At 37.9% G+C, this 19,719-nt stretch overlaps 1 protein-coding gene across 2 annotated transcripts in view; it reads left to right on the forward strand.

Moving 5' to 3' along the window:
• Window positions 1-19,719, forward strand: part of SYNE1 (spectrin repeat containing nuclear envelope protein 1) — a 288,727-nt gene that overhangs the window by 265,688 nt on the left and 3,320 nt on the right. For both annotated transcript variants that reach the window (XM_030946688.1, XM_030946689.1), the window contains 13 exons: window positions 2,097-2,279; window positions 2,689-2,826; window positions 3,572-3,763; window positions 4,656-4,986; window positions 5,829-5,897; window positions 7,826-7,968; window positions 8,839-8,965; window positions 10,123-10,334; window positions 11,803-12,003; window positions 12,347-12,475; window positions 12,837-13,049; window positions 14,028-14,117; window positions 15,943-16,001. In XM_030946688.1, coding sequence (XP_030802548.1) covers window positions 2,097-2,279; window positions 2,689-2,826; window positions 3,572-3,763; window positions 4,656-4,986; window positions 5,829-5,897; window positions 7,826-7,968; window positions 8,839-8,965; window positions 10,123-10,334; window positions 11,803-12,003; window positions 12,347-12,475; window positions 12,837-13,049; window positions 14,028-14,117; window positions 15,943-16,001 — 2,087 coding nt within the window. The remainder of the gene's footprint in view (window positions 1-2,096; window positions 2,280-2,688; window positions 2,827-3,571; window positions 3,764-4,655; window positions 4,987-5,828; window positions 5,898-7,825; window positions 7,969-8,838; window positions 8,966-10,122; window positions 10,335-11,802; window positions 12,004-12,346; window positions 12,476-12,836; window positions 13,050-14,027; window positions 14,118-15,942; window positions 16,002-19,719) is intronic.

Here is a 19,719-nt window from a genome sequence, read left to right on the forward strand (position 1 = left end):
GAATTGACTTTGACCAAAGTCTGTTTTACTGAACCTCAGCTGTTATGGCGACCTTTCCTCTGCAGCAGACTTGTGCAATTTTTACTGTCTGTAGAGTGTCAGCAGGAATAAGATGAAAAGAGAACAGTGTAGCCTTTCCAAAAGCCTCCTTTCCCTGTAGTTTGGTTCTTACTCTTTTTTCCTTCTGTTTTTTTTCTTCTTTTTTTTTTCCTGAGTACTTGATTTCTTTGCCTACCAAATAGCAGGAAGGCAATATGGTATTCAAATCCAGTGGCATTCAGCAGCCTTACTGTGAATTCAGTATGAAGTCAGCCACTTAAAAATACTAACAGAAGCAGGTTTCTGCTTTAACTAGGCATTTTTTCTAACCTTATTTTCTTCTCCATATCTGCACTTCAAATAAAAAACAATACATAACAAAAAGAGCTCATCAGACCATATTGGAACCTTTCAATTCTTTAGCAAAAAGGTCAGAGATAGCTCTCACTGACTTCACTGTACAAAACCAAACTCCTTCCTCTCCAGTAGTTGCTGGAGCATTGGAAAGAAGTAACAGGAAGGAATGCAACAGATGAATTCTTGTGTAGCTGAGATTAAAAAATGGAAGGCTAATAAACAGCTGTTCTTTTGCTGGAGAAAACTTGGTAACAGGTGAAATAGCAACTGCACACTTTTAGATTTCATGATCATAGTAAACACAGTCAGAATTCTGCCTCTAATAGAGGAACACTTGTGCAATTTTAAATTAATTCAGTTCTACTGATCATTTAAGCCTAGCTGCAAGCACATTTGCTCCTCTTTGGTTGTCCTGTACGCAATTTGATGGCCATTCAGTGCAGAGAATAATTATATTGAAAGGACTCTACAGAATCTGATCTTTTTTCCAAGAAATTCCTTTACTTTCTTCTCTGGTATTACAGTAGAAATGTGCTTATCCCATTTTTAGCTTTGCATGGTGCAGTGTGAAGTGTATATCTTTTTACATAGAAAACTCACATGTTTAATTAAAATTTCTCTAAGTATATTACCTATCCCAGTTCTACAGTCTTTATTAAGGGAGGTGTCTAGTTTTGGAATAGATTGACTGTTTTATTGCATTGTGAGGAATATCAGACAGCAAGTTTGTAGAATTACAGTGGGATCCAAACCCTACTTGTATTCAAAAGAGAGCTGGTGTAATCTAGGTTTTTAGGTATTCCTTTGATTGCTTTGCTATTTTGGTGATGTGACAAGATAAAAACAAGTAGAATTTTTGCAAAATATACTCTGTTGTTGTTGTTAGTAGTAGTAGTAGTAGTAGTAATAGTAGTATTAATTCAGTCATTTCTTTACAAGGTGCTTCCTCCAAGCTTCATGATTGCTAGTCACAACATAAAAGCCATGGGCTAAGTCATCTGTGCACCTCAGCTGCATCTCTGTGGCTCTACTCTTATAGCAGAGTAAGCACCAAAAGTACGTGGTGCAAACATTTGCCCAGACATAAGTTGGCATGGATATGTGTGACATTTTCTTTTCTGTGAATATTTTAAGACAAAACTTACTCTAAATATATTTAGTATACTGCGCACCAGTATACTAAAGAGATGTCTCATTTAGTATCATGTTTCAGAATAAACAGTTGCTCAAATCTCTTCAATGTTTGCATTTCAGCAAATTCAATATGTGAAAAGAAATCCAATGAAGCCACAGGAATCTTGGATTTCTGTTCCTTTTTTTTTTGAGAAGAGTTTCATGTTCATTGTTTGTACTTCTGTTCTGAAATACAGAAGCATATAATTTCACAGAAAGAGGAGCTGGTTTTCTTGTACTGATTTTGCCTTTGTCATGGATATTCATGTTGCAATTTCTCATTCAGTGAACCATGTCAGTTTTATGAACTTTTTGGGGGTTTTTGTTTTTTTGGTTTTGCTTTTTTTAATCAGAAGGCAGCATCTCTATAAGGGTAGCCCTCAAGAGATGTTTGCAACTAGTGGAATTTATTGGCTTACATAAGTCAGAGTGCAGAAGAAGGGTCAAAATAAGGCAAAAGATCTATATATGTATCCTGATTTCAGTAATTAAAATTCTGAAGGTGTCTTTTGTTCATACTGCTTTAGGCATTCCAGAGACAAGTGCATGAAAGCCTGACTCAGCTGGAGCTGATCAATAAGCAGTATCGGCGCCTGGCACGGGAGAACCGCACTGACTCCAATGGCAGCCTCAAGCAGATGGTTCATGAGGGGAACCAGAGATGGGACAATCTACAAAAGAGAGTTACCTCCATCCTGCGCAGGCTAAAAGTATTTTTCCATTTTTAAGACTTCAATTTCACTACTCTAGTCATGAATCCAGGGTACTTCAGCAGCTTTCAGTTTAATGCATTTGCACAGTGGTTTTGAGGGAATTTCTACCTTTGGGAGAGGAAGGAAGCTCATCAGTTCACTTAGTCCAAAGTAAACAAATAGACTGTAGGCAAATGCTTGGTGACATCAAACACCACCTTCCTCACAGAAGATAACTTTCTTAGGTCAGCTAATTACAGCTCTAGATGGTGTTACTTAAAAAGAAACCTCAGAAAGCACGTAGGAAATGAAAGAAGATGTACTGAGTTTAAATTGGGTTTGATGGGGATGAAAGTAATTTTCCTACTATTGCTGAGGGTTTTCAAGTTTCTGGTCATTTCATACCACTCAATTTTCCACTCTCCAGCATTTTATTGGCCAGCGGGAGGAGTTTGAAACAGCACGTGACAGCATCCTGGTATGGCTGACAGAGATGGACCTACAGCTGACCAACATCGAGCATTTCTCAGAGTGTGATGTCCAAGCAAAGATAAAGCAACTTAAGGTAAAGAATGATAGTTACATGAAAAATGTAAAGAATGGGTTGTTACAGAAGGAGGGATGAAAAAAGGGAGGGAAAAAAACCCATGCATGGTGGGAAAATAATTTTAAGAAACATTACTTAGAAATGCAGCCTGATATGGTTCCTTTACTTGAAGGCCAAGACTTCAGCCTCAAAAGTTATGAGTTATGTCAGATTCCAATATGTACTTTTCTGTCAAAATAGAAAATCTTTGATCTGTGAAAAATATAAAAAGAAAAACCAGGGGTGATAGTGTACTTTTCTGCATCAAAATAGGAAATATTAATAAAAAATATTTATGTAAGGTCTCCATTGTTGCTAGTATCTAATAATTACTACATTTCTCTACCATTTCTGCATCAGAAAACTTCTTCTCTGGAGAGAACAATACCAAATGTCACACTATCCACTACGCTAGGTTTAGCATCTCTGTTCATTCTAGACATTTGATCATTGGCATGGCTTGTTTAGAGTCGAGATTTCTTTCCAAATTCAACAAGTAAGGAATGAGATGGTAAACCATGAAGTATCACTGGTTTTGGCTTGAAAGGCTGTGGAACACTAAATTTAATTGCTTGTTGTTGTTCATGACAAAAGCATTTGACACAATCCCTGTTTGTTACTCACACCGTTCTTTCTATAAAACTCCTAATACTTACATTTTTAATTACCCTGATTATTGTCATGTTGATTTTGTTGACAAAGCATGGGCTTTTCTTTTACACAGGCTTTCCAGCAAGAAATTTCTCTGAACAACAACAAAATTGAGCAGATAATTGTGCAAGGTGAGCAACTCATTGAGAAAAGTGAGCCCCTGGATGCAGCTGTGATTGAGGAAGAACTAGATGAGCTGCGTCGTTACTGCCAAGAGGTCTTCGGGCGTGTGGAGCGCTATCACAAGAAGCTTATCCGCCTTCCTGTGTGTATATTTACATATGTTTTTACTTGTTTGGTCCATTGCCATTTTACAAATGTGAAAATGAGGAAAGATGTTGAAATGAAACCTAAGTAACTTTCCAAATCTCCTGTGGTTAAATTTTGTTGCAGCCCTGACCATCTGCCTCCCTTCCATTACATGCTATTTGTGACCTGTTCAGAGAGCAAGCTGACAAGATCAGCAATTTCTGTAAATCATCATGAAAATGCATGCAAATTGGAGATTTATAAAACTTTATTCATGGGAGTAGCACTGTGGTACTGATCATAAGAACACCTCCCTGCACTGTCACATAGTTTGACTGGCAGCTTAGTGAGTTGTTTTTTTAAAAAACACAATGATAAAATGATTTTTCTCATCAGAAGAGACAGAAATTTATCTCCAGAACTGAACACAAGCTCAAAAATGGAAAAGGAAAGCAAAAGGAGAAAGCGAAAGGAGAACAATTTTTGGTAGCTCAAATCCTGCTGAATGAAAAGAACAAAATACAGGGGTTTGAAAATATGAAATAACACAGTGAAAGCAATACTCATGATAAAGATCACTTATGCTTTCTATGAATTGATTCCACATGTTTTTCTAACCTAATATTTGCATTGAAGTAACATCAGTAAAAGTCTGGAGATATTTGCCTTATGTGAGACTTTATGTGCCTCAAGTAATTAAAATAAGCTGGCACTTTGATCTTCTTTGTTGTTTTGGTTTTTTAGTACACCTTAAAAATAATGAAGGGAAGGTGCCAAAAGAAATGCGCAAAATGCAAACCCCACCAGTGTGCCTGTCACCTAATGCTGCTTTATTTCACTGACCCAGGCTGACCATGCGGTGCCTCTGCACGTTCCATTGATCGCTTCTGTTTGCATTATGCTTCTAGCTAACAGATGACGAGCACGACCTCTCAGACAGAGAGGTGGATCTGGATGAATCAGCAGATCTCTCTGACATACGCTGGCATGACAAATCTGCGGACAGCGTTCTCTCCCCGCACCCCTCTTCCAACCTTTCGCTGCCTCTTTCCCAGCCGCTGAGGAGCGAGCGATCGGGGCGAGATACCCCTGCGAGCGTGGACTCCATCCCCCTGGAGTGGGATCATGACTACGATCTCAGCAGGGACCTGGAGACAGCTGTTTCACGGGCACTGCACTCAGAAGAAGATGGAGGACAAGAAAAAGACTTCTACCTGAGAGGAGCAGCTGGCATAGCAGGTATGGTGGCAGATTGAGTGCTGTGTTTTCTATGAGTAAGAAAAAGGCAAATGTTATATGTGTGATTGTGTGGCCAAGATTCTCATGGAAAAGTACTTTAAATAGCCTCTGAGGACTTTAAATAGTGTTTCCTAAGTGATCTCAGTGGCCCTCTGGCCTTAGAGACAGTGATGGAGATTCCTGGATGACGACAGCCTTGGAAAATGGCAGAGGCGTACATGATAATGGCAGGGAATTGGCTGTGTATCTATGCATGAGGCCTGCCAGATGGGATATGTCATCTGTAACAGCCCTGTCTCCTAAGTTATTCTGACTAGAAGAAACTATACTGGATATGGCAAAAAGTACAGAACAAACTAATGAAGAAATGCGGTGGAAAGGCCCACAGAGAAAATCATCAAGTGTTTAAGTAAATCCTATCTCTGCCCTGATGCAGGCAAGGCTCCAACAAATGAGTGTTTAGTCTGAGTGGGATCTTGGGTCTTTTTCTCCAGTGAAGTTAGAAATCCTTTCTAAGTGTTTGTTCTTTGTGTAATAAATCTTAACAAGTGAGAGTGCCCAAATGGAGCTAGCTGTGGGATAAGACATACCAATGTATTTTACTCTGATCCTGTGGCTGTCTTTTGCTTTCCAGGTCATTGCTCTGGGAATAGTCAGGTTTGCCTGGATCTTAAGAGACTTTATAGCAGCCTCCCTGTGTTTCAGTCTTCATCTTTTTCCTCTTCCAGAGAGAATGTTTGCTATTGGAACAATTTAATTAATCCATCCCATGAAAAGGATCCTGCTGTAAGGAGACAGCCATTGCTGAGCCATCAATTCAGATTGTGCTTTTATTTTTTCAGATGTAGAGATCCCTGAAACTCTTGAGGCCTATGTAACACTCACAGAAAACGCCCTCAAAAATGTCTCTGGTAGGCATCATAAAAGACTAAGCATAGACAGATGCAAATACCATGGTGCGCAAGTGTAACTTCTTTCTCTTCTCCTAGCATCTGCTATCTTTTCACAACTTACAAGATAAATATTTCTTACGTGGCAGCGTTGGCATATTAACTTAGAAGTATCCTCCTGCTTTACTGCTGTGCCTAAAGTACCATTGGGGGCATGGATGAAGCAATGATGTCTGAAGTATTAGCCCTCCCACCTTGGCTAACTAAACTAAACTGATCCTGATCTTATTGGTCTTTTTTCTCTGGTGTCCATCAACTGGACTTAATACATTGTTACATCTTAAGGCAGAAGGAAAAGGTATAGAACAATACCTAATTTTTCAGATTTGCATTTTATTTTTTTTAACACAGATACATCTTGGATTATCATGCAGATATAAACTTTTAGGTTAATTGTTGTTTCATGTGATCAAAATGTCGAGTTGAGGTACTGTCTTTGTCTTAGTCTCATATATTGGAAAATTATTTTCTTTTCACATTGCACAAGATTAAACCTTCTTTCTCATTTTTTTGATTACTCTCTTTGAGGAAATAGATGCATTTGCAAATACTTTTTCTCATTATTTCACAGTTTTCCTCTTCCTAAATAATGACTGCATTGCAAAAAGCAAACAATTAAAATCTTAGTGTCTATGACACAAACCTCAGGTTCACCATCCATTTCTATTTACTCCCCAAATTAGTGAAATAATGTTATTGATTAAGGTATGAGTAATAGGAGTACTTATGGGAAAAGTGTGTTTAGTTTTCTAACCATGAAAATTTTTTAAAAGTAATGAGCAAAATACAGTGTTGAGCACTTTGTCCTGTCCATTTGGGGTGAGGTGGTGTTATATATGAAAAAAGATTAATCATCCAAGAGGCTCAGTTTTCTGTAATTCAGTGGACAGAAGGCTCTCCTTCTCTATTCATGTTTCTAATTGTGTCTTTATGAATAAATTTAAACTGTCTCTGTAAACAGATGGAAATCAGGCATAATGATAAAATATGCATAAGAAGGATCTCATGGAGTCCTCTAGGCTGCAACCTGCTTCACATTAGCATTGTCTGTAGCTAATTTATATCACAGAATTCAGATCCCCTATAAGGAAACTACAAGTTAGTCCTTCTTCAAAAACATTGATATTGATTCCCGATAGCTTGAATGAATAATTCCGGCTTGTGAGTATGTTAAGCATGATCTTTGTCAAATACATAATTGGAAAAATGCTGTAAATTTTGCTGCTTATTGTGGTTGCGCAAAGCAGTCATGGACTACTTGCTGCATGCCTTCAAGATGTCCAGTTATCTATGGATTTTGACAATATGATTATAACAGTATCACTTAGCAGTTTTATGCCACTTTTAGTCTCTAAAATTGTATACAAATAGGATCCTTTCATGGAGATGCAAATTCTACTGCTTTTTAGTGGGGGCAAATAATACAAAGAGAAATGAAGCTACCAAGTTTTAACATGGATTTAGGTCATAAAAATGGAGATTTGGGTTACAGGGTTTTATTTGACAGTGCTTGTGAAAGGGAGCAAGGTGTTTCCCAAGATCAGTGAGATTAGAGTATGCTTTGCTGAGAACTTTCTCTTTAAAAAAAGACAAGGCATTCAATATGAGGGAAAAGTCACTTCAGAATAATTTGCAAGCCTACTGTAAACTGTGGACACTTTTGTAGTATTCTTATGGCAAACTTGTTCATTGGTATCATCTTTTGCTAACACTCTCTAATGTAACTAGTTATCACTTAGCTTTGACATTGTACCACTCATACTGCTGCTGCCATCTTTCTCCTTCACTGTCTAATCTAAACAGTATTCCTAATATCTATTCTGCCTGGGTAAGGAAAAGAAATTTGGAAAAGTTGGGGTGACAGTCCCTCTTTTTTGGTATTGATACAGGTGAACCAGGTGCCCTGGAAGCACATATCCGACAGCTGGACAAGGCCTTGGATACCAGTCGCTTCCAGATCCAGCAAACAGAAAACATCATCCGTAGCAAGACACCTACAGGACCAGAACTGGATTCCACTTACAAAGGATATGTGCGTGTGTTTTGGAGCCCCAGTCAGATATGCACCCCAAGCCTAGCTTAGCTCAGCCCTTGAGGGAAATGCAGCTGCTTCAGCAGAGCAATTAGCTGTAACTGCTTCTCAGGCTCACTTGTGTGCTTACTGCCCTTAACCACATGCTATTGGTGTTTATGTTATTAGCATGTTTACAATAGCATTAGAGGAGCAAATACATTAGAGGAACGTGACTCTAAGGAATTTATTTTCCTATTACATTTTTGCAGATGTCTAGAAGTACTTTCTCACACATGCTTTTATCCATCTAATGATGATATCCTTGTTTGAAATTCCCCTGGTTTTAAAAACATGTTTTAAAAGCATGTTTTAAACAGGCACAGTATTCATCTTGCAAATGAATTATAAGCATGCATCATATAAGCAAGGTTGCATGTATGGAATCCCTAATTAAAAAGCTTTTTCTGAGAGGTTTTCTGAAAGATAAATCTCCCTCTAAGCCATTCAAATAAATTTATTAAGGACAGAATTTAAAAATTATCTGCCTGCATGCATAGTAATATTTCCACATTTAAGTTAATTTTCTTTATCAATCTAGTGTCTTTGCTGTAGTGTCTTAAAATTTAGAAAAGATGGCACCTAAGGCATCTAGAACAATTTGGCATAATGGTGCTAAGTTACTTTTGTATAACTTTTTGCTTTAGGCCTTTAACATCTGCATGTACTTTTTTTGTATCATCGGCACAAATTGTTAAAATAATAGATCTTTTTCTTCACACTTATACTTACTTTTGGAATGTTCTGGAAGTTGTATAGTAATTCTCACTGTCCATACAATTAGTCCTGTACAGTGCATATTGAAAAGGAATATTTTGTTTGTTAACACAGATGAAACTGCTAGGTGAATGCAGTGGAAGCATAGACTCGGTAAGAAGGCTTGGATATAAACTGAAGGAGGAAGAAGAAAAATTTTCAGGACTCATTAACATGAACAGTACTGAAACACAAACAGCTGGTAAGTAACATGTAGTTCATTTGATGAGCAGCCATCATGGAAAGCAGCACACACGCAAAGCTTTTCTGAATAAACACTTGGAATTATTTGCTGGCATATATATTTACATGACTGTCTGTTACCATGTTCTGTTTAACATTTTTTAATAGGAATAGTAAGGAATTGTAAGTATTCCTTGTGTCTGCTGTATGAAGAGTTTAGGCATACAAGTCCATTTTAAGAACCCCTTAATATCATGAGGGATAACCATAAGCCTTTCAGGAGGTCCCTGTGGATGCAATGGGGTTTTTTTGTAAGATTTCTCATGAAAAAGGTTCCTTATATTGCTGTACAAATCACCTAGGCCAGCATTTGTTTCTTCTAATATTAGCTTTCACCTCTAAGATTATCTGCCTACAGTAAAGAAATTTATTTTCACCTCATGGAAGTATTCATTTGGCTAATTTTAAACATCAGCTGTAGAAAAAGAGGCATTTGATTGTGAAAGCATGGATTCCCAGAGACTATAAAGGCATCATCCCCATTCTTAGCTTGACAAGATATGCTACCCATATAGTCTCTTTTATTTTTTGTGTGTTTTTATTTGTTAATTTTAAGTTGATAGAGTGATACAACTTCTGCCTTCTGCCTTAGCATTTCAAGATAACTAGCAAGAAGAAATAGCCCCTTATTTATTTCTTTCTAGTGCAAGTGTTTATCCAATGCATCAGCAGTAGCTAAGGCAAATGTAGTGAGGTGTGACCATTAAACAGTGATAGGGCCAACTACCAATGAAAATAATAAATACCTGGTTAATTATAGGTATTAATACTTCTTGTCTGGTTTGCACTTGTCTGGTAATTTAAGATGTCTTTTTTTTTTTGCCAGCATAACCTGTTTTAGAGACCTGCATGTATCATCTTAATTCTGCTCATAGAAGTCTGACATTAGAAAGCAATAAAATTGCCTGTTGACTGGAATCATCCAGGTTCTTCATTCTTTCCCTCCAACATCACTTTCTTCAATCTAACTTCATTTTTAAAGTGGTTCATGTTTGAGGCCTAGGCTTTTTAGAGAGCATTTTTATGTTCTGAACAGTATTTGGTTTATGCAATTGTGTGTATGTGAAGATAGTGGGTTTTTCTGGCTTTTGTTGAATTTGGTGTTTGTAATTCCAGGTGTAATTGAAAGATGGGAATTAATCCAGGCTCAAGCTCTAAGCAAGGAGCTGAGGATGAAGCAGAACCTTCAGCAATGGCAGCAGTTCAACTCCGACCTTAATAGCGTCTGGGCTTGGTTGGGAGAAACTGAAGAGGAACTGGAGAAGCTCCACCGCCTTGATCTCAGCACTGACATACAAACTATTGAGCTCAGGATTAAAAAACTGAAAGTGAGTTTTATTTCTCCGTTCCATGAGTTACCTTCTAAAACTGAGTGCAACAGGTATGTTGAAGAGGTTGCCAATAACTGCAGCTGATTTTCTCCACATAGTGGGCTGCTGGTGGTAAAGTAACTGGGAAAGTGATTTTCTGAATCACCTTTTGGAAGGAAAATGTACCACTATCCAAATGAAGTTTTGGAATAGTAGTTCTGCAGCAATTCTGTAATCCCAGAATGTCCAGATAACTCCTGATGTCACCCAAATTGATGAAATTTTTAAAAAGTGCCAAGTTAGATCACTTCTCTTCTACTCAAATTGGTAACAAAATAGCTGGTTCAAAAGAAATGCCTCACTGAGACATTACTACTTTGTGTGGAGGAATGAGAAGGAGTCCAAAGGTGTTGTAACCTACCCCGTGTCACCAGTGCAACATAGGAAAAATTTGATGCCACTTTGGAACGTTCCTTTTCTTCTTCTGTCATCTCAGGAGCATCAAAATCTGAATGCTACTTCCATCTCCTTCGTGTATTTCACTGCTATAAAGATCTGCCAATGTGGTGGTCCACAACTTCACATTCAGTTACTACTTTCTTACAAGCATGGGCACGAAAATATGTGACCCAATATCAAAATGCACTGTGCCTCATACGAGGGATGAGGTGAACAGATAGTAAAGGCTGTTTCCGGCGGTGATCCATGGGAAGCATGTCAATGCTCATCTTCACTGTAATCCAAATATAGCTGCCATAAGTACTGCAAAGGTTACTGTGACATCGTGCTTTTAAGTTAATGCTGTAAAGTAGGTGGAAAATGGGGCATTTCATAAGAATCCTGGTCTTATCTCACCATCTCTTTGAAAGCCCATTAGTACCCTCCAAACCAGTGGAGGTGAGTTCCTTTTGTGGCTTCCAATGTAAACAAATCAGAGTTTTTATACAAGTTGTGCTTCTATAAATTTAAGTTCTTTATACTCTTTGTATGTTTTTGTTTCTCTCAATAAAAGCTTTTATTTTAAAATACTGATGACAGCAGATTCCACTTGAAAATATGTTGGTTTTCATGTTTATCAGCAAAACTGAAAAGTGAGGGCAAAAGTTTTATTGTGAGCTAAAATACAGTTGTGCTGCATGTTTAAATTTTGTTGGACCTACTCTGTCTTTAAAATATCTGAAACATGAGCCCGATCTTTAAAATTCAACTCTGACTTCAGGCTTTAAAGACTTTACAAGTTTAATTGGCTCACTCTTGTTTATGCTCGCAGTAAAGTTTTAGTAGATGTTAAAGAGTGAACATTTGCAGAGCCGCAGAGTGAGCCCAGAAGCATCATATCCAGAGTAAAGGGTCTGTTGCGTTATAGTGCCTTTCTGCAGCTGCTGCTGGCAAAGCACTGCAGTCTTGTGGTGTGTTCTCTACTTTGTTTCTGAAAGTCATGATTTACCAATTTCCATTCTTTCTTCCCCTTTGTCTTACCATCAAGGAGCTGCAGAAGGCAATTGATAACCGCAAAGCAATCATCTTGTCCATCAATCTGTGCAGCTCAGAGTTCACTCAGTCTGACAGCGAGGAGAGCAAGAAGCTCCAGGAGCGCCTGTCCCAGATGAACGTGCGCTGGGAGCACGTGTGCAGCATGATCGAAGACTGGCGCAGCTCCTTGCAGGATGCATTAATACAGTGCCAGGTCTGTACTGTGCCTATTTCAAATTGTCAGCAGCCCATATACTGAAAATATAGACCATTTAGTTATCTGTTGTGCTCATGATCCATATGAAACTTACCCGTGAAAGCCATACAGTTTTGGCATATGTTTTTCTCAAGGATACACCTGTGCTACCTCAAACATGTATTTACAGCCCAATATTTATAAAATGTGTCATCTCTGGAATAGTATTCTCATATTCTGTTGTATACTTCTTGGAAATGATTTTATTTAGCTAGAAGAATGTATCAGAGGATAAATTAAAAACCTGAGTTTGACTGGAATATTTTGCTACCCTGTTAAAACCATGATTCATCATTTGTAGGATTTCCATGAACTGAGCCATGGTTTGCTGCTTTGGTTGGAGAATATTGACAGAAGGAAAAATGAGATTGTGCCCATCAATCCAAATCTCGACTCAGAAATACTGCAGGATCATCACAGACTTCTGATGGTAGGACTATAATCACTCTTTTCTCTCCCAAAACACATCACCAGAAAAACATCTAATCAGATTTCTCTTTCTCATGAGGGTCAGCACTGTACATTGTGTGCTAACACAGAGCTGTGGGACCAGTGTCAGTGACTGACTTTGCCGTGGTAGGAAACACCACTCGCTTTCCTTAGTGGCACAACATGTGATTTTAAATCTCAGGCAATTACTAGACTGCTGTATATCCTCCTGTCAGATTAGAAATTTATTGTTTCTCTTCTTTTTTTTTCCATTTCTTTAATTTAAAATGTTGAGTTTTGTGAGTTTTACTTTTTTTTGTTTGACTGCTATTAAAAAAATTTTATGCTTGCCTTGGCAACAGCAAATCAGACGTGAGCTGCTGGAATCTCAGTTGAAGGTGGCATCACTGCAAGATATGTCTTGCCAATTGCTAGTCAATGCTGAAGGCAAGGATTGTCTTGAAGCCAAAGAAAAGGTACATGTCATTGGAAACAGACTGAAGCTGCTCTTGAAAGAGGTGACACGTCATATTAAAGACCTAGAGAAAATTCTAGACATTTCAAGCAGTCAACTGGTAAGTCACGTCTTTTTATTCCTTTCTGTTCACTAAGCATGTTTCCTGCTGTTCTGACTGCCTTTCTCTGATCATTGCTATTGGCTGCTCTGTTTCTGTGGTTTGCAGTGCTTATCAAGGTGGAACATGTAATCTTGAATATCATAAAGTAATCTTAAACTTCATATTGTAAATATCTCTTCTGATATGGGGGGGGGTGTAAATTCAGTATTTTTTTTCTATTTGGTGTAGCAATTACTGAACTTCTTGGTTTGTTTACCCTGCTATTACTGAATCAGTCAACTGGCAAAGTATATGAGATAATTATTCCAGTAGCAGTACTGAAAATTATAATATGTCAGTTGTCACTGGAAAGGAAGTTAATACACAGTCTGTCAAAGAGAGGAAAAAAAAAGCATAAAATAAATTCTGTAATAGGAGTCCCTCATATGTGCCTCTTAAGCTGTGAGTTATAGTCCAAATCTTTTCAAGTTGTCATGTACCTCAGGTATTTGAGAGGGAGTTACACACGTCTTTGCCATCAGTGACAGATACAGAGTAAAGATTTCAAGGCTCTCCTTTAGTTTACTTTTTTAAAGGACTTGGATTAGCAGAGTGCTTAAAGCACAAGAACTCAGCTCTTCCCTCCTTTCAGTGGATTTCTACCTGTTTAATTAAAATCTTGGTGGTACCAATCCCTTCTTGTAGTTCACAGCCAATGAAGAACAACTGTTTTTTCCCCTGTATTGACTTTGGTGGAAAATGTGTCACCTAAGCAAAGGAAGTTTTAACTATTGTTTGCTTTTCTTCTCCTCTAGGGCTGACAGAGAAAACATGTAATGCCTTAGTCTTTTAAAATTTGGTAGCAAAATTTAGCTGCTTTATTTTATTTGGCTTGGAAATAACTCTGCTGGAATTTCACTCAGGGTAATTTTTCTAGTTTGCTTACGTGTACAGCTAGTTACTGTATTTCTGAGCTCCATTCCTTCTGAACTTTAGGAATTGTCCTCATGGTCTTCTGATGAATTAGACACATCAGGCTCAGTGAGTCCTGTATCTGGAAGAAGCACTCCAAGCAGACAGAGAACGGTAATTTCATGTAATTTATTTTCTTCCTCCTCTTGGGTGGGAACTATAGATATCTACAGCAGTTCTAGCCAGCTGGAAGTCACCCCTTCCCACTTGTTAGGAAAGGAAATGGCATAAACCAAAAGGAAAACACAGCTGCTTTCCCCAACCCTGCTGCATATCCCATCCTGCATGAAATCAGAAGTGGTAAATACTATCTGAAACCAGGGCTGTCAGTGTGGTTGGTTTACCATGGTATGGCATGTCGTGTCTCTTGTATTTTGCTCTAGTGATGGCAGCACCCTAAAGTCTGGTCTTGTCTGGTATAATCAGTCCTCCGTTTCTGTTTGGCCTTCTCTTCAGAGCTGCTTCATCAAGAATCTCAATAAGTTCTTTTGTCATTTTTGATGCAGGTTGCAGATGGTCTTATTGAGACTTTGGATGAATGGCTAAGTAGAGCTGAAGGGCGCAAAAACATTATTCAAACCAGCTAGCTGTGCAGGACCTAATCAATGGCTACAGTGGCAACTCTGGAGTTGTCCATTTACATCGCTGGCACAAAATTCAAGAAATATAGCAATACATGCCTAATACTTAACACTTCCATACTCTGAGCCCAAATTGGAACTGCAATTATTTTGTCTTTTTCTGCAATTCTATTGGTTGATTAATTTGCTTTTTTCCTTAGTTCTTAAGACAATCAGACTGGTTTTGTTTGGTTTTGTTTTGTTTTTCCATTTGCACTTTTTTGTAAAGCCTCTGAGTTCTGTCTTGATAAATCTATGGCTCTTGAAATTAATTTATTTTTTTTAATTTTTGTTTACATTCACTAGTTTCCTTTTAGATGCTAGTATGAGAATGTAAAGGAATACTGGCTTTTCCAAAGGAGAAAGAATATAAACCTTAACATTTTATTTCAGAGGTCACTACTTTTGTCTTTTAAATTTAAACCTAAATAGTTTCTAATAACTCTAATATCACAGGTGTAAATGAAGGTTGCCTGACCATTACAGAAAATGAAGAAGTATTTTACCATAAATCTATGTTTAGAGAGCATGTAGAATTATCATAGGTTTCATCTTAATATTTTAATATGGATTTGTCTGTCTCTTAATTTGTTACTGTTCATATAGTTACTACTCTTTTTTTTCCTCCATAATTCATAACTAAGTTGTATGATTCCTTGGGTCTTGTTTTCAAACTTCTGGGTTCTGCACCCACACAATTTTGAAGACTAAAGTAATACTAAAGTGTTCAGAATTTCAGTGCCAAATATGCTGATGCTAAATAAATAAATACTAATACAAAATAAATGTGATCAGAATTATAAACATCTAACTGCATTAAATAATCCAGCAAATAGCTGTGAGTGCAAGAATGCCCCTACTGTTATTTGGCCTTCAAAATCGTGGGGTGTAGGAGAGGCAGACCTTGCCAAAGGAGGGTCTTGGACCTTTTTTCCTTGAGAATTTTAATTTTTCTTCATGTGCATTTTTAAATCTATATATTTTTCCATATTCAATTTAATAAGATAACATCTATTTCATATTGCCTATTATTTGAATTAAATTTCTAGAGACTTTATGTAAAACCCAGAGCTACTGTTCATAAAAATAATGTCTAAGCTGTTATTACTGAGTTTGCTATGTATGTTCCAATAATTTTCATAACCAGCTAGGTGCAAAGAAAAGCCAGTTTCCTTGGTTCATGGGTATTGGTCACTTCATTTGATTTATTTTTTTTATGTTTCCTTTGCTGCACTTTTAATTTAGTTTCATCAGTAGCTTGTCTTTATTTGCCTGGACTGAACATTCTTCTTTCTTTACCCCCTGTTCATTGCAAACAGCCACGGGGCAAATGTAGTCTCTCACAGCCTGGACCCTCTGTCAGCAGTCCACATAGCAGGTACCTTATTCTCCTGGTTTCCGCACTCTGTTCTAGAACGCCAAGAGGATGATAGAAATTGGCCGTGGTTCCTCTCAGTCCCACTGACTCCATCAGGGGGTCAGGACTTACACAAGTGGTAACTTCCCTTTTGTTAATCATTCAGCAAAAGGGACTTTCAATTACTTCAGATTCTCTGTTAGAGATACAGGCTAATCCTTGGACAGCTGCAGCTTTTGCTTCACAGAAATCCCATGTAATCAACGTTTATTTTTCATATTCCTGATCAGATTGAGTGTGTGTTTACACTTATGATATTTAATGATTATTTTATTTTGGTGTGATTTAAGAGGAGTGCTAGTAAGTTCATGGCAAACACTTTCTATCATCCTCTTTACCTCTAGATATAAATTAAGGCAGGTAATAGGCCAATATCATATTCTAGAGTTCACAAAACCCACAGATCTGGATGAGACATACTAACATCCTTTTCTTTATTTATTTCTTTCCTTTTTTCTTTTTTTTTTTTCTCCCTGAAACGTTTTGTTCAGTTTGTGGGTTTTCAATACTTTAGACTCAAAACTAAAAGTCAGAATTTGAGAGTATTGAGACTCGGGATCACTTTCTCTCCCCTCCTCAGACAAACTGCAGTCTAACATGCTAACACTGCCGTGGCTCACCCAGTGCTTGCATCCCTGCATTGCTCCGGGAGCAGCACTGCCCCATCTCTGTCTGACCAGTAGAGAGCAGGCATGCAGCTACAGCTTCTTGCTTTCCACGGTGTCTCCAGCAACCTGTCATCTCTGCAGCTAACAGTGCTTCTGCATTCTTGTTGTTGTCAGTGTGATGTGTGTACCTTCGCTCTTTCACTGATCGGTTTACTAGCCTCAACAATTATGAAGTTTAAAAAATATTTTAAAAAAGCAAAGGAGCAAGCCAATGTGTGTAAAGGGGACATCTTTTGCTATTTCAGTGTCTTCCACACTGCTAAAATAATCAAAAAGTGTGATTAAGGTATATTTGTTCTTATTAAATCTAATAATAAATCTCATTTAACCTAAATCTCATTTATTCTCTGCATATCAAAAATTAGCTGATTTGTTTGTAAAATTATTCCTGTTAGAGTCAAATATTTTATGTTGGAAAGAAGAAAGCACAAAATTAAGTAATTTTTTTTAAAAATAACTCCTGTTAGAGTTAAAGAAAGAAGTGAACACTAGATTTAATACAGTGATTGAGCCACAAACAAGCAGACAAAAAATACCTTAGAGCATTATTTTTTTTCATGAGCAAAATCAAGACTTTATTTTCGTTATAAATGAAGTGAAGAGCAAAACTATTTGCTATGTAGATATTTACATAAACACTTCCTTTAAAATGTTTGCTTTGAATATGTAGTTAGGGACTGTGAGTAAAGTGGCATAGTTGTAAAACCATGTAACAAATAGAACAAGTATCTTTTACTGCTTCCACACTCACTAAGAAGCTGCCTATTTTTAAGGATTTTTTTCCTTTGAAACAAAAGGAAACCACAGTGAAAACAGGAGATCTATGTAAACTCCATCTTTCTGTCTGATGGAGAAAGAGAACTAATTATTCATCTCCAGACTGCTATGAAGCTTGGCATTTTGTTCCTCATAGGAAGGAAAAAAAGGGAGGAGAGGGGCTTTACTTTGCAGCCACTAGCAGCAAGGAGGAGTGGCGATGTCTTTGACAGATCAGCACGCTTGCACTAGCACCATTGTACTCAAGGAACACATTGTGTGCGCTTTTCCACTCTCCTGTGTAGTCAAACCACTTCTGCCAGCCTTCTGAGGTTTCTGGTTGTAGGTGCGAGCCCCTGGCTCGAAGAGCAGCTAGCAGTGTTTGGCAGCTTGGGGATCAACCCCTGCTCTAGCAGTGGCATTGCTGTGGCACCTTTCAGATCAAGGCTTTCCAGCACTGTTTATTAACACATCTTGTAGCAGCACAACACAATGTTCAATTTGTCATTCAGACAAGCATGGAATACGAATGAGTCACTGCTGAATAGGAAACTTAATCAAATGCGCAAGCCAGACAGGTTGCGGTTGATGTATAATGCGGTTTTAACTGATAATGCGGTACAAGCTGTCACTGTGTTCTTTAATATTTTGACATGCCTCTGATCAGAGTACTTTGTGTTTGATCTTGCACTGGATCAGCAAACCCTGTTAGGGTTTAGTATAAAGGGGAAATAAAGTCAATCCTAAAAGGTTTATCACCAAGAAGTTGTGAAGGAAATTTCATCTAAAAAATTAGAGGGGCCATGTTTTGTGTATAGTAAGTGTCATATCACTTTGCCTTCTCCATTATCACCACAAAAAGGCAGGCAAATATAGTGTGATGCTAAGCAAGGTGCAGGATTAAACTAGACATTACATTGTGGATTTAACTGGAGTCTCATCCAAACAGTACTAGTAATTGTGTGCTAGGTGAGAAAGAAAATCCAAGAAGCAAATCCTCTTTCTTCATCAGTTTAAGAGAGTTGTCATAAGTGCACACCTGGATCTTTGCCTGTGAATTTTTTTGAAGTGATTAAAATGTTAAAAGATTAAAATAGTGGTTCAGTTTGCTCAGGGGTGTTTACATTGTCTCTCTTGAGCAGCTCTATTCAGGTCTTGGTGCCATAGTGCCAAACTCCATTTCCTGCTCTCCCCAAGCCTCCCCAAGTGACTAGTGGATTTTTAAAGGTCACTTGTTGTTCCTGGAGCAGACCAAACCACATCACTCTTTGTGCCTTTGTCCACAAAATTATACTCATGGCTACACAGTAGCTCAAACACAAGGTTTGGGTTTGGCTTGCCATGATTCTCTTCCTAGTTATCTCCCTCACTCTCACTTAGGTCTTGTTACTTAAATATCATATACAACTGCTGGTTCTTAAACTTATTAGATTCACTCACTTTTGTTCTGTGCAAGAAGCCAATCCTGTCTGGTATTTGCAAAGACCTTCAGCATCTCTCATCATAGAAATGAAATTTACTTTTCTTATATTTTGTGCAGTAGTCTTTTAATAAAGATATTAAATTAAGGCCCATTCTTGATTAACTGCAGTAAATAACATCCAGCTAGGCCAGCAGTGCTTCATTCAATGTAAGCCTGTTTTCCGCATACCATTAGTCACTTAGCATTAAATTAACTTTATTTATTTCTATCAGCTTCACTTGAATGATAAATTCCTTTTTGATAGCTTTCAGATACTTACTGCAATACAGATTGGTTACATCAACCATATTTTCCTTGGGGAAAAAAGTAGCAATCATCTTTACAAAAGGTTCCCCTCTGAGACGAAATTAAAGTTCACTTTGACCGTCCTATCTATAGGCTGGTAAATTAGCTTCTCCCCTCTTGAAATGCTTAGAGGAGAGTTCCAATATCACCGACATTACAAACTCTCAAAGTAAGGGTAACCGTTGCTTGCACTTAGATTAATATATAAAATTTCTTGACATGAAGAAGCTCACTGTTGGCCCGGACTGCAGCTGTGCTTCCCTCTTTCATCTGCTAAATAGAAATTGTGAACTGGAGTGAGTAGCAGATGGCCTTACCTCTTTGCCTCCTCACAGTGTGACAAATGGTGGAGCAATCAGAAGAGACAGCTAAAGAGACAAGCTCAAGAACAGAAATTAGATTTTTGTCCAAAGTGGAGCACAGTACTTCAGCTTTCCTTTCTCCTGCCGGGGTATATCAGTGTTCAGTCCTTAAAACTAGTTAGCTT

Source organism: Camarhynchus parvulus, chromosome 3, assembly GCF_901933205.1.
Source record: "Camarhynchus parvulus chromosome 3, STF_HiC, whole genome shotgun sequence".
Lineage (NCBI taxonomy): Eukaryota > Metazoa > Chordata > Aves > Passeriformes > Thraupidae > Camarhynchus > Camarhynchus parvulus.